Source organism: Vigna angularis, chromosome 2 (assembly GCF_016808095.1).
Source record: "Vigna angularis cultivar LongXiaoDou No.4 chromosome 2, ASM1680809v1, whole genome shotgun sequence".
NCBI classification, from domain to species: domain Eukaryota; kingdom Viridiplantae; phylum Streptophyta; class Magnoliopsida; order Fabales; family Fabaceae; genus Vigna; species Vigna angularis.
The window spans coordinates 48,309,097-48,324,335 of NC_068971.1; the positions used below are offsets into that span (position 1 = coordinate 48,309,097).

General features: G+C 33.8%; 2 protein-coding genes across 5 annotated transcripts; one reads left to right on the forward strand and one right to left on the reverse strand.

The window, feature by feature from the left end:
• The first annotated feature begins 2,829 nt into the window (after nt 1-2,829).
• Nucleotides 2,830-7,329, forward strand: LOC108329187 (uncharacterized). Its single transcript, XM_017563277.2, has 3 exons — nt 2,830-3,264; nt 4,350-5,793; nt 5,889-7,329. The coding sequence occupies exons 1-3, from the start codon at nt 3,003-3,005 to the stop codon at nt 6,073-6,075; spliced, it is 1,893 nt and encodes a 630-aa protein (XP_017418766.1). The 5' UTR covers nt 2,830-3,002; the 3' UTR covers nt 6,076-7,329.
• Nucleotides 7,330-11,561: 4,232 nt separating this feature from the next.
• Nucleotides 11,562-14,138, reverse strand: LOC108326803 (probable L-cysteine desulfhydrase, chloroplastic). Of its 4 annotated transcripts, none has more exons than XR_001831996.2 (3): nt 12,500-14,138; nt 12,143-12,263; nt 11,562-11,822 (listed from the first exon to the last, which is right to left on the reverse strand). XR_001831996.2 is itself a non-coding variant. In XM_017560369.2 (2 exons), exon 1 carries the CDS (start codon nt 13,857-13,859, stop codon nt 12,504-12,506), a length of 1,356 nt encoding a protein of 451 aa, XP_017415858.1. In that variant the 5' UTR covers nt 13,860-14,138; the 3' UTR covers nt 11,562-11,822; nt 12,500-12,503. The 4 variants fall into 4 exon arrangements, 2 of the variants coding, with proteins under 2 accessions (XP_017415858.1, XP_017415859.1); XR_001831995.2 differs by having other exon boundaries at nt 12,476-14,138; XM_017560369.2 differs by lacking the exon at nt 12,143-12,263.
• Nucleotides 14,139-15,239: the final 1,101 nt, after the last annotated feature.

Genomic DNA, 15,239 nt, shown 5'->3' on the forward strand with positions numbered 1-15,239 from the left:
ATTTCTTTTTTATTATGTAAATTGATGGTTAATTTGCCAATGCTCCAAACAGAAAAAACTCTCAGAATCATTTTAGCAAAAGAAGATTTGGCAACCTTTGACTGCTTTCAATGCTTGCCAACCTTCTAGAAGAACGAACCCTGAATCCCTAATTCCTCATATTTAGATTTAACACGTTTTAAAATTTACTACCAAACCCTAACTTTAAAATTTACTACCAAACCCTAACTTTAAAATGTTTAATGTTATCAAATTACACGTATAAAGCTTTGTGAATGTCACGAATAAGAAACTGGCCACGTCAACTGTAGAGGTCCAATTGAGTCAATTTTTCATTTTTAAGGACTAAATTGACGAAACACGTGATCTAGAAAAAACCCACATAAATAGGGACTTTCAAAAGGGTTTAACCTTAAATTTTACTCAACTCTACAAAATTAACTTGTAAAGTGAGATTCACACTCACTTATATATTCTAAATTTCTAATCAATATGAGACATCCAAAATTGTTGTTTATCTTTGTTGTTCATCCTTTATTATCTATCTTTTTATTTCAAATTTGTATTTATAAATTTCAAACTTGTATTTATAAATTTTAGAATAGATTTCAGATTAATAACAGCTTCATTACAGTATGATTAATAATAATTATATTTTATCATAAATTAATCAATATTAATGCTAATTTCTATACATGTTGATCATTCCATCGGTTGATCATAGTCGCACAATTGCATGAATGATTTGTAATTATGTTCATTGAATGTTTGACCGCTTAGACTATCCCGTTCATGACTTATCAGACAGTAGTCTTAATCATGTTTCATCTTTTGATTCCTTACAAATTTCGGTTACAAGTGATGCTCAAATGTAACAACACCTCAATTCCTATTTAATTGAGTGGTCTTACTTATATAATCGTGCTTAATTTGGTGGAATAATAATTATATAGACTCTTTTTTTAAAGTAATTTTTTTTAATCGGCAAGATTTGAATAAAAGAGGTGTTTAGTTTAATTTTCTGTAATGCAGTTAAGCAATAGGTAGATTATGAAGTTTTTTTCGGAAACCACTCTAAAAGGCCTTCGGAATGGAACCGGTTTCACTATTTCATATTACTAAAAAAATTCATCTTCATGTCTAAACTCAACTTAATATTAAATTTTTGTTTTATCTTCAGCTTTATTGGATGATGAATATATATTTATATTCATATACATTTCAATATTAATTAATTAATTATTTTTTGTAAAATAACAAAAAATTATGACAAATAAAACGTAATAGTTTTAAATATTCAATATCAAAATAAACATATTTTTTTAATATTAAATATTTAGAAAGTAATTATAATTATATACATTTTAAATTATATTATCATTTATTAAATTTGTAAACATTAATGAAGTCTGTTAATAAAATTTAAAATTATTTAAAAAAATATAAAAGAAAAAAAAATATTCAAATTATTTCTTTTAAATGTCTCTATTTCAATCTTTTAAATTCTTATGAAATGTACTTTGTTATAAACTAATAAAAATTATAATACACTAATTAAACAAAATCACATGAAAAACAAAAATGAAAATAATGATAATTAAATTTTATAATTAAATTTTAACATAAACATTTCATCTTTTCAACTTTAATATACGTTGAAGATGATAAACAAATATTTATGAAAATTATATTATAATAATAATTTTTTTTAGATAACTATTGTGATAAAATTATAATTATAATAATGAGTTAGAAAATAAACATAATTATTTAAAAACATTAAAATAATATACTACATGATAAAAATAAATAAATAAAAATGTTAAGAAAATATTTGTGTCTTATAAATAATTTGTAAACAATTGAAGAAAATGCATGAAAGAAAATAAATGAATAACTAAGAGTATGATAATTAAAAAAAATTAAATAGATATTTTAAGTAAAAGATTGTTTGTTAATTATAATTTAAGAGATTTATTTTATTATATTATGATAAGAGATAAAATAGTTTATGAATTATTTAATTTAGAATATTTATTTTATTTTAAATAGATTATGATGATAGACAAAACAATTTGTTAATTATTTAATTTACAATATTTATTTTATTTAAAAATGTGAGATAAAATGGTTTGTTTAAAGTTTTTTTAACAAAGAAAAGGATAAAGCAACTTTGTTAAAAGATTTATTTCATTTAAATATTTCCTAAGACATAAAAGATTTAGCAATATTTTAAAAGGTTTAATACAATCAAAAAGAATTTCTAACAAATAGGATTTTGTGAATAATATATGAATAAAAAATTATAGAAACATATTTTTTAAGAGATAAAATGATTATAAAAGTGTATTAGATAATATATTTAAACTGTTTTTTCAGTTAATATGTTCTTAGAGTGTGACTTTGACATAAATAGGTAATTATAAACACTGAAATCCAAAAGGCTTCGAGTGAAAAGGAAAACGTGGGTGAAGATGGAAGTGAAAAAGGGTGAGGAAAGGAAAGGAAAGAGAGATGAAAGAGTCCACCAAGATGACCTTATAATTATAATTTACTATACTTCATCGTTAGCATTGGGGTGGAATAAAACCTTACTTCCTACAACAACACAAAAATATACATTGCCCCACCCATCAAAAAGGAACTTAAAAACCATCTCCATGCCACGTCCTAAAACTTTATTCCCGCCAACCTAAACCACACATCTGGCCTCCACCTCACACCACCCCAATCACATAAACCGGGTTGCCCCGACCCACAACACCAATTTCATCCAAAAGGGGTAAATCTGTCAATTCATATTACTCTTTTCTTTATTTCTCTCTCCCACCAACCATAAATCCCAAGAATCCTACCCTCACCCCCACCATCTTCTTCATCTAACTCCGTTTCTCCCGTCACTCACAAAAGGAAAGCTCGAAGACGCCGCAACTTACTAACGCTGTCAGTCAGAGTGTTCATCAGGAATTCGAAGATATTAGGGTATTGAACAGATCGGCGTCATGGGCGGAGATGGAGCGACGGCCAACGCGGAGGCGCAGTACGCCTCTGCAAAGACATCGGTGTGGTGGGACATCGAAAACTGCCATGTGCCCAAGGGTTCGGATCCGCACGCGATCGCGCAGAACATCAGCTCCGCGCTGGTCCGCATGAATTACCGTGGCCCTGTCTCCATCTCCGCCTACGGAGACACCACGCGCATCCCACCCTCAGTACAACACGCGCTCTCCAGCACCGGAATTTCCCTCCACCACGTCCCTGCCGGTCGGTAACTATCCTACCTCTTCAAATTTCGCCTTTACTTGTTTTTAGTCTCTTATAATCAGAAGGTAAGTGCATGAAAGATTTCGTCTTAAAAATCTGATTTATTAATGATAAACCATATATATATTAACTGACAAGAACATTTTCTTAATCTCTAACAACAACTTTTTTAGAAATTAAATAACAAACTCAGTGGAATTAAACTGATTTATTCAAAACTAACAAACTCAAACCCCAGATTTTTAGTAACATGATGTAAAAACAGAGTATAATACTGCAAAAGGATCTCGGTAATCCACGCACGAAATCTCAGTAACATTTCCTTCTTTTACCCGCGCGGCTCATGGTTACGAGTTTACATGTTAGTTCTGAGTTCCGAGTATACCGGGGTTTGCGCAACACACCTTGTTAGTTCTGAGTTACTCGGAAGCATCGAGAAGTTCTTGTTGTATCTTGAAAACATTGGAGAAGAATTTGTTGTATCTCGGTAACGCTCTAGAAGTTCCTGTTGGATCCGGTAGCTTAAGCAACATAACGTGTTCTTAAGGGAAGTGATCATCCACTCCTTAGGAACCTATCTTGTTTTGTTCCTGTTCAGCCAGTATTTATGACATCTAGTAACAGCTAGAAACTTATTAAAACATATTAAATATACAACACATTTTGATGCTTGATTTATAACATCTAGTAACAGCTAGAAACTTATTAAAACAAATTAAATATACAACACATTTTGATGCTTGATGTATAGTTATACACACTAGTGAAAACACTTGTGATGTATAATAACTTGGATGTTCTTTCTCCTCACTGTGATGCATGTGAAGGGACTGGCACAGATGGTTATTTGACTACCACAAGAAATTGTACTCGATTGTGACGAATTGTTGGTTCCGGTTTCGTAGTATTCCCCCATGTTACCAGAAATTACAGATAATTGTGGCCCATGCATGGCCACATTTACGAGTTTTCTGTTTTTTTATAAAGTCTATTGTGAATTTTTTTTGCTCTGTATGTACTATGAATCTCGAAACATCTATCTTTTTTATTTTTTTGAAAATTAACGTTGTAATGTTTGTTAATAGGCGTGAAAGACGCAAGTGACAAGAAGATTCTTGTTGACATGCTATTCTGGGCCGTGGATAATCCCGCACCCGCCAATTATTTATTAATTTCGGGTGACCGAGACTTCTCAAATGCTCTCCATCAACTTCGGATGAGGAGGTATAATATTCTTCTTGCGCAACCTCAGAAGGCATCAGCACCCTTGGTTGCTGCTGCCAAGAGTGTATGGCTTTGGACTAGCCTCTTAGCTGGAGGACCTCCTCTGTCTAATGGTGAATCGCAACAACTTGGTAGTGGTAGCCTAAGCCATGTTTCATCTTCTGACTCCTTACAAGTTCCAGTTACAAGTACTGCTCAGATGCAGCAACAAGTAGAATCCTATTCAGAAGTTCATGCAGGAAATTCAAAATTTCCAAATGGAGGCAGGGGATTCGATACTAGGTTTCAGGGTAAACCTAATTGGAGAAGCCCGAGTCAATCAAATGCACCCAGAGCCGTGAATCCACCACCATCTGGACTTCAAGATAATCGTAATAATATAAACTCTTATCGACCTGGCAACTTTAATCCAAATGTTCCGTTGAGTGGATCTGCTACAAATTATGTTCATGGCAACACTGATCAGTTATGGAGCAGTAATAGTAATCTACAGGGCAATCATCAAGTTCCTTATTCCCAGCCATTAAGACCAAATAACTTCCCATTGCAGCCTCCTTTTGCGCCTAGTAATTCATATACTCCAAATCCCCATACTTTTGCACCTCCAATGGTGCCACCTAGAACTGGTGGTCCCAATTTCAACTCAGGGCCACAAACCAATGTGCCAGATATTGGTAATCTAAACATTTCGGGATATCCTAATAGCGTTCATAACCCACCTACTATTCAACAACGGAATGGAGATTTGAAACAAAATCCTAATAGTAGTGCTCCACATGTTTTAAGATCAATTGATGAAAAAAATGGACATGTGGTACATAACAGTGGCACACAACAATTACGCCAAGGTTATCAACATGGTCCAGAATATCAACCAATGCTACCGGCAGCAATGGGTAATAATAATCCTCCTGGTAGTGGTATGTGGGGTACTCCAGGATGTCCTAAGCCTTCTGAATATGTACAAGGCCTAATAGGGGTTGTTTTACTTGCCTTGAACTCACTGAAAAATGCAAAGATGATGCCAACTGAGGCAAATATAACTGATTGCATCCGTTTTGGAGATCCCAAGCACCGCAACACTGATGTTAAGAAGGCTCTTGAAAGTGCTATTGAGCAGAATATGGTTGTGAAACAGAATTTAGGTGCTTTGCCATTGTATGTTGGTAAGAATGATAAACTATGGAAATGCGTCAATCCTTTAGGTGGTAATCCTAAGCAGCGCTCAAAAGAAACATGGGATCAAATTGAAAAGTTTTTAACAACTCCTGCTGGAAGATCAGCAATAATGGCTACTCTGTGCAAGTAAGCATATTGTGATGTCTCAAAAACTTGTAAGTTGATTATTATCTTTTCGAGCTTGTCTTAATCATCTTATATGTCTTTGTTTTCATTTATAGGTACGAAGCAGGTATTGTGATTAAGAATATGTGCTTCAAAGATCTTGCTTTGGGTGATGTCCTTCAGATATTGAACATGTTAATTACCCATAAAAAATGGATTGCACATCATCCGTCTGGTTGGCAACCACTTAGCATTGCTCTACCTGAGACAAACCCTGATTCAGGGGTTGTGGCTAGAGTATAACCACATTCTGATTATGGTAATGGAAAGGCACCCAGAGAAAACTCAATGAATATAGTACAAGTCAGTGCTCTAGGAATTTTGATGGCATAATCCTTTCTTTCCCGTCTGAATCAAAAAGGTAGGTAGTAATGGTGAACTGTAATACAAAAAGCATCTTCAGTGTTGTTTATGGTTATTGTTAAAGCCTTTAGCTGGCCTTTAAGGTGAAATGAAAGCAGCTTCGGACAATAATTGAAATATACCAAACACTTAAGTTTGGTCTGGTTGTTGAGGTTTCTACGATGGCCTGCTATGCATCGCAATGGATCTATCTTGGAATTAGTGCGACTTCTTTTGTCATGAGCTTCGACGCAACTTTTATCTTCCTACAGATTATTATATTTTGCCTGGAGTTTGCCTTATTTGGCTGAACTCTTCGGATCGTTTTATTGATATATTTTAAGTAGTTTCCGGGATGCTGACCAAGTATCTGTCTTGCACTTCTGCTGGATATTGATGGACCTCTGATCTAGTTAGGTAAACCATCCTCAATACTCTCTTTATCACTTGGAAAGTGATCTATCTACTCAATCAAATTCTTCAGGGTGAACTGTGGAATGCAAGTCCTGAAGCTGTTGTATTGCCTTATTTTGTTCGTTGGTGGTTGCCTGTCTTCTAAATGCTGCAGGAAGTTAAACCACTGTACAGAGAACACTTAATTTGCACAAAATTCAAGGTGACCGCACTCTTAAAATTCTGCATGAAGCTCTTGATTTGTTATCTCAACACCAATACTCAGTATGTTTATGATCTGGGAATTTGACTATGAAAATCACGTTACGGAGTACTAAAAATGATTCAAAGATGGTGAAATCAAATGGTAGGGCTTCCTGATGGTGCCTACAGAGTTGTGATATTAACTATACATATGCAGTTAGCTTCTGGATACCTGGCTTAGTGCGCTGAATTGGGTAATGTAGTGGGGGAATTAATCTGGTCTTGCCGCTTCCTATACCTTTTCATGTTATCGGAATTTAAATTTCCAATGTATCATATTGTTTAATCATATGCCTTCAGCTTTGAGTTATATTTTGACTTCTGTTTGTTGAAGATGATCTGGGTGGATGTCCTTATGAATGGAGCAGAGTTCAATTTGTGGTTAATCTGATTATACTTTCTTAATCTTTGGAATAGTGTGATTGATGGCCACTGGTGTTGGCTCAGACCGCTTCACATGTGTATATAATAAACGAAGATTTGGATTTGGTGCAGCCAGCAAGCAATGTACCGTTTTATTTTCTTTTAATTCTTGGCTTTTAGATTTCATGTGTGGGTCATTCTGAGAAATTGAATGGACTCGTTAACTGCACTCTGTCAAAATACCATAAATCCTCTAATTAGTGATGCTCCACCTATACTTAAATTCAATCAGAAGTTTGATTTGGCTTGGTTCGATAAATCTTATAAATTAGAAGGGCGTTCGTTATGTTAAGATTTCTTAATTTAAATAAAGATTTGGTTTGATTCAATAAACCTCACTTCGATTTTTTAAAAGTTTTGTAGAACCGAAAGAAAATTTATCCAATTTTACCCCAAAATTTTAAGGGATCGTAAGATGTTTTGAGCGAAAAATAAAAAATGAAACAGAATTAGACGTAAGTATTTATTTATAAGGAAAAACATTAAATGGGTTATTGCCCCATCAAACGTGATTTTTAGTAGATTTTTTTATATGTGTGGTCCACTTAGTATTTTAAAGTTGTAATTAACGACTTTTTTCTGAAGTTATAGACAATTAGTGACGAATTTATGAAGTCAGACAACTAATGATTAATTTATGCTCTAAATGTAGTTTTTCTAATAAGTATGATTTTAATTGTGTAGGAATTGGGATTATCGTCACTAAGGTCCAGCTCTATTACAGGAAAGGTTTTACAATTATTAAGTCAATGGTATTCTAAAGCAAAATCATTATTAAAAAAACGGTTTTATGTTATTATTGCGTATTTTAAATTTATACTTGCACCTACATCTACGATTGTATTTTTTCAATCGTTTTTCATAAAAATAAGGACACGTTTGTCCAAGAATTAATTTTGCTATTTCTTACCTTTAAAAATACGTGCAAATTTTAAAATAACTTCTGCAGATATCTTAAGATATGTATATATAATTTCTCTCCTATTAAAATTACCTAAGAAATCAGTCAAGAATAAATATATTTGATAAAAAGAAGCTAAACTATAATAAGTAAATGTAAGATGTTAAACATCAGGCATTCTATTTTGTTTTTAGGAGTTCTAGATTACTGTGTGTTTGTCCAGCTCAGAAAAATGTTTATATCTTTTACTAACAAATACTTAATTTTAGATATTTCATTTGTCCAATAAAATCATTTAGTAAAATTTTAATTTCACAATAAAAAGAGTAAGTATAACTGTTACTCCATATGTTATTACAATTTGTTTACCATACATAATTCATAATGTGACCATTTTATATATATTTTACCATTTTATTTGTATAAATTATTTAAATTTATTATTTATTACATTATATAATATAGTTTTCATTAATAAATTAATTATTTAATATGTTAAAGTAATTAATTGTATTCGCAAAATTGACCTTAATAATTCTTAAATAAATTGTTTGAATCAGTTGCAGTGTAAGTGGATAATATGCACCATCACCAGAGCAACAAAATTATGTGTATGAGATCACCAACACAAACTCAATCATAATGATGAAGGCTTCTGCTGTTCATCAGTATCATAATACATGAAACATGAATTCATTACATGTTAGAATAAAATAGCTACATACTCATGTGAGTTTTAGCCTATTTTTTACTCTTTCATTCTAAGTTCTCCACTGCAATCTCAAATCTCGTGTTTGACCTTTGTGAAGCAACATGCAAAGTATCCATGGATATATGGATGCTCAAATGTAAGGAAAAAAAAAAGTCCACTGATATTTTTTTCAAACGGATATAGGTAGATCCAATTAAAGTTTAAATAATTAAAACCATATCAGAATCTCAATTTAAATACCAATAAGACAAGTAAATCCATCTCACAAATCTCTCTCTCTCCCTATAAGAAAAAATAAAAACAGAAGCTATCTAAATGAAACCCACAATCATTATTTTTCTTTGTACTAAATACCCTTTCTTAGTAGAAAAAATATTGATTTTTCCCTTCCAACACCATTTCCCTTCTAAAATTCAAATGTTTACTTTTCGTCCATCTAAAAATTTTCATACGTATTATCGTTTATGATAGAGTTCATGAACTCTGTTAATAAAAAGAAAAAACTGACTTGACCCAAGTAAATTTGAGTAGCTTCCAGATATCCTTTGGTGTTATAACTTTTTCTCTATTTATAGTGTTACTATCGAGGGCGGGCAACCGACCGGGAAAGTTTAGACAATGCCGAGCGGGTAGAAGCAAGGCTAATATGTCCGATCAGGTGTCTCAGCCTGATATGTCCGATCGGATCTCTTAAGCGCAATATGTCCGGTCGGGCAGATATCTAAAACTGTGGACTGGAGATAGCAGTTGAAGGCTCATGAATGTGTAGTTAATGAGGTAACCGTCATTGTCAAGTATTTAAGATGCACATTGAAAGCCATTAAAAGGTAAATTAATGGGTAATATTCTCTGAAATCATATAAATAGCAGTCAAATGAGAAGGTAAACTCTCTGTTCTTTGATAATGATATAGACTTGCAAAAGCCCATTCTAACTTGAGCGTCGGAGTGTTTCCGGATGGAGACAGCAAGAGTTTTTCCCGGTCCCATTCAACAGAAACATATAGTATGAGAAACATTGTCCGAATTTTTGTAGGTGGTGTTGAGAAAATGGAAACTGCTTCATCACAACGGGGAGAAAATCTCGAAGGGGAGGACCTGGTGCATCTTCATCAAGGAAGAGCAACAATATATTATGCGATTGTGAATAATGAATATAAAATATAGCAGAATACCATACTAACGGGTCTTGTTTTATGAAGAAATGGACACAACAAATAGCTAAATACCAATAGATCTCGTTTTATAAAGTAGAATGTAGAAAAACCAATACTTAATCTCATTTTTTTATTTTTTTAATATTTTTTATTTTAATTATTCATCTAAAATTATAATTATATTTTCACGAATTTCCTTCCCAAATTAGTTCACATGTACGATTTAAAACATTCTTTTTCATTTTTATTATTCTTTTCAATTAATTTCTTTCCAAACAGTAGATTTACTTGGACGATGCAATGATGTAAAAATGAGCTCGGGAGAATTCAATGAAACTATATAATCACAGGAGCTTAACCTTTCACAGGGGACAGAAAACTGTTATATTACTTTTGGTACCAATACTTTGAAAAGGAAAACAGATTTTAAATATGATAATACTATTATAACCATTAATAAAGGTAAAATCGGGATACCATTTGGTGAAATTCAACAAATCATTCTTAGACATAAAGTGCATGTGTGATTACCCTCTGATAATGCTAGTATTATAAAATTTTAAAAGTCTAACAAAGAACTAGTTCAATTTACTTCCAATATACGGGCACCCACCTTTTGTGATGTGCAACCAAACACACCAAACGTCCCATGTTCTTATGCACATCATGTGAGCCCTGAAAATCACTATCACCTTTTTACAATCATCTGTTATTGCAATCTTAGAATCCGTCCCCTATAAACCATGAGATATAAGAAATCACCCCTACCAACTCTACCTACAGATGCCACACTCCAAATCATCGTAAATAAAATAACACGAACAGTCAGAATAAACCAACACCTAAAAGATTTAGTTCAAGGAGCCAATCAAATCTCCACCATCCAAACAGAATCCGCCCCTACAGTTCATTAAACCATGTTCCCCCATATATGACTAGAAAAACACAACAGAATCCACAGAAACAGAGCACAGTGCTATCACCAAGCCAAACCCATCTTTAACATAAACCACTAATGTTTTAGCTGCAGGATAGATTCATGCCTAAAAGGGTGGGGATGATGACTGCTAATAGGGCTTTTTGTTGAAACAGGGAGTGTTTTACATGTGTATGACATTTTGGGATGGGAAACCTACACAAATGTGGTAGGAAGTTTTATGTCTATGCAACTTTGGTACTTGGACATGTTTCTGGGAATAAACCTACACAAATGTAGTAATGGGAAAACTTTTAAAATGAAAATGTCATAATATTCAATGGGCGGATATGATTGATAAGAAATCGACCAACTAAGATCTTTCCTGAGAACTAAACATCTTTAAAGGTACTTGAAAATTAAACTATAAGAAAAATTAAAGAATTAAAAATTAACCGTACAACGGTGGTAAATATCGTACTCTCTTGATGAAAAGATTTGTATTAAAAATGTGTGTATGTGTGTGTAAGCGTATTATAATTATTTTCACTTCATTTCTTGCACATTTCTTTGGAAGCCAGAAACTAAGTAAAAGCAGTGCAAGATTAATCCTAAAATATCAAACTTAAAGATTATGGAAAAGTTTTATATAGACTCAGGAAGTTTCTTAAATCTTCACAGGATCATGATTATACACAAGGATATTTCCATCGATATCGACATTGAAGCTACTCCTAAGGAATTTTTCACAGCAAAGCTAAAATGAGCAATTACTGTAGCTTCTTAGCAAAACCTGCAGTCTATATGGCACCGAAACCATCACAACTAGTCAAGCTTGCAAGCAGCTTTTATTCGTCAGAAAGACAACAGTGACACCTCTCAACTGCAAATAAAGAATATCACTCCAATAAGAGTAATACCAAATATAACACAACCATAAAAAAACAAACAAAACAATTAAAACAACTAACTAAATTTCTTTGGTTAAACATAAAATGGACTCTTAGCAGTTGCAAAAGCATGTTTTGCCTCAATAACTTTAATAATGTTCTAAAGCCAAAATATACGTTTTAACTTACTAATGGTACCAACAAAAATGAGCACTTGCCGTTACCGAGATTAAAAGTACATAATATATGATATAACAGAGTGGCAACTTTTTTCAGTAATGCTTTATGATTTATTAAGGAAATATTAATTTACCCTTTGATGATTTGAATAAGATGTTGAAATTTTCCAATATTTGTGTAAATCAATGTGAATCCAGTTATACCAGCACCGCTACTCCTCCAACAAATAAACTATAAACCAAACCGCAGTGATGCTGCAATTCCGTAGAAACAAAACTTTTAGACGAGTGGAATAACATTTGCAGTGGATTTCAGTGTCTGCCAGTGTTAACTTCTTGTAATTGTATTTACAATAACATTTTCAAAGGAAGTGGCACCACATTAGGCCACAATCACCGGCTTTACTAGAGTCACATCCAATTGCAAAGTCTGACATTCACACATTTATTGTTAAAAAATGAAGTACCATTCAAAGGAGGTTAGACCAAACCTCTTCAACCCGAAAGATCAGCACACGTGAACCCATTTTGCACAAGTTGGTTAATCGCATCTCTGAACTTGTAATAGTCATCAACTTTGTTATACACTTGATGAGAAATTCTGGCATACCCAGTAATCACCCCAACTTCCCCCTCTCTTGGGGGCCGATAATATAGCGGAACCTCAACTCCAAAAGCATCCCTCAAATGTGTTCTCAACTCGAGAGCATCAGAATCACTTCCAATCCCCAAACAAACAGGCAAACCAACCATAACCATGCTAGCACACATATGCGCCGGACTCCCGAGCCGAGTACCCCATGCCTTTGCCAACATCTCCCCCATCTCCACAACAGCCTCGTGATTCCTCTTCTTGATCCCCTCAATACCCCCTTCAAACCGGTTAACAAACTCCATCGCAGCAGGAACAACCAACTGTGCACTATAATCCCTGGTCCCAATCCAAGCACTCTCCACAGCCAAGCCATTGCCATACTCATGAGACACCACAGGGTGATGTAAATCAGAACCAGAACCCTTAGGGTTCCTACGAGTATACAAAAACGCAATTGAAGGTGGACAAAAGAACCACTTATGCAAATTGCTAGTGTAAAAATCAGCACCAATTTCCTTCATGTCAACATCAGTGCATCCAATGGAATGAGCGGCGTCAACAAAAACCTGGTCCACCCCTTCCTCCCTGCAAATTTGAATCAACTCCTTGACAGGAATAACCACACACGGCATGGAAGTCACATGATCAATCACCGCTAATCTAACCCTATTTCCGTTACTTTTTCCTCTCTCCAAGGCCTTCCTAAACTCGGAAACGATCTCATCGTTGGAGTTAACAGGGAAAGGGAGGGGAACCTCGACAACATTGCCTCCGGCGCGAGTGACGTACGCTTCCATGGATTTCTTGACGGCACCGTAAGCGTAGTGAAGCATGAGGACGACATCACCTTTCTGGAATCTTCCTTCGCGGAAGTTCCATGCGGTATGCTGGAGGACGATGGCGGCAGCGGTGGTGGCGTTGTCGACAATGGAGATCTCATCGACGTGGTCGGCGTTGACGAGGTCCTTGATTAGGGTTCGCGATTGGAGGATGCCGGTTTTGAGGTCATTGAAGTAGAAGTGGTCGGGCTGGCGGAGGTACCGGAGCTGCCAGCGGTGCTGCGCGGCGATGATGAAGGCGGGGCAGCAACCGAAACTGCCGTTATTGATGCGCGCGACGGAGGTATCGTGGTGGCCAAATTCCGTTTCGATTTCCGAGGCCGTTATAACGGATGAGGAGAGTTTGGGTTTTTTGGCTATGCGAGAACCGTTGTGGTGGTTGTTTTCGTGGATATGGTTATCGGTGGCGGAAGACATTGGGCTTGCGAATTACGAGAATCGAGAAAATGAAGAGAAAGCAACGAGAATTTCACCATAAGAGAAGACAGAAGCGAGTGAGTGAGTGAGTGAGTGAGTGAAGGAGAGAGAAAAAGAGCGAAACAAAGGTGCATTATAGATGAGGCGAACAATGACAAGTGGTTAACCCTGTTTACCTCTCCTCTTCTTCCATTTAACTATCACATTAATTAATTCATTTTTCATAAATGTACGTACTGTAGTTCTCAGTACCATTTACAGAAATCACTTTATGATATAGCTAGAAATTGAAAATTACATGAAAAACTGTGTTTTCAATTACTTACAACTTGCAAAGAAAGTTTATAAAAATGAACGGCGGAGGGAAGTTTTAATACGGCAAGAAACACCAGATAACTTTACCATGGGCCTTAGTTTGTGCTTAGCCAAAAAAACTGCAACAATATGTAGAAATCACTTTGTTTAGAATTTTCAAAATAAATTTTATACTTTGGGATAAAAGAACTTTACCCAGATAAACTTCTTATAAATTACGCTAATTAAATTTAGTTTGATAAAAAAAAATGTTCAAAATTTGAAAAATTGATGTCTAAGTATCATACTTTTGTTGTTTTTTGATCTTCGTTTCAATCATTGCAAGTGACGACAAATACGAAATGGTGGTTTTGGCAAACACATGAGACGTTGATTTGTGAAGAAAAAAAATAAAATTCGCCGACGCTGCCTTTAATATGCTGCCCATAATGTACTAATCAAATTCTTTCATATATCCTCTTCTTTTTATCATTTCCATTATATTATTATATAAAATATGGAAATAACATTGATAATAAAAATAGTATTAATAATTATAATGTAATTTTAAATTTAAATAATTAAAAAAATTATTTCCACTTTTCTTGAGTAAAGAAAACTATTTCCACTATACTTTTACCATAATTATCATATTTTATTTCCACACCTTTTTTTCATTATATTGAACGCATTTTCAGATTTATTTAGTGTCTCTAAATAAATTATGTATATTTTCATGATATATATATATATATATATAAAACTATTCTTTATATTTACATTTACCAGTGTTGAATTGTCTCTTTTTTTTCAATTTCTTACGTGTTAGTAAAGTAGATTTAGGACAGTTGTTGATTGATTTCAAAATATGAAAATTAGGCTTCTTAAATTATTCCTTGTCTAGAATGAAAAAATTAAGGTAAAAAGATAGAATGAAATGATATTATAAATATAAATTAGTAAAATTAAGTTTGAGTTTATACTTGTGATCTAGGGTGGTAGCGTGAATATAAGGTTTTGGACGAAAGTGATATAATTTTTTTAAAGTTTATTAAAATAGTGAAGTCACTATAACTTTATTTTTTT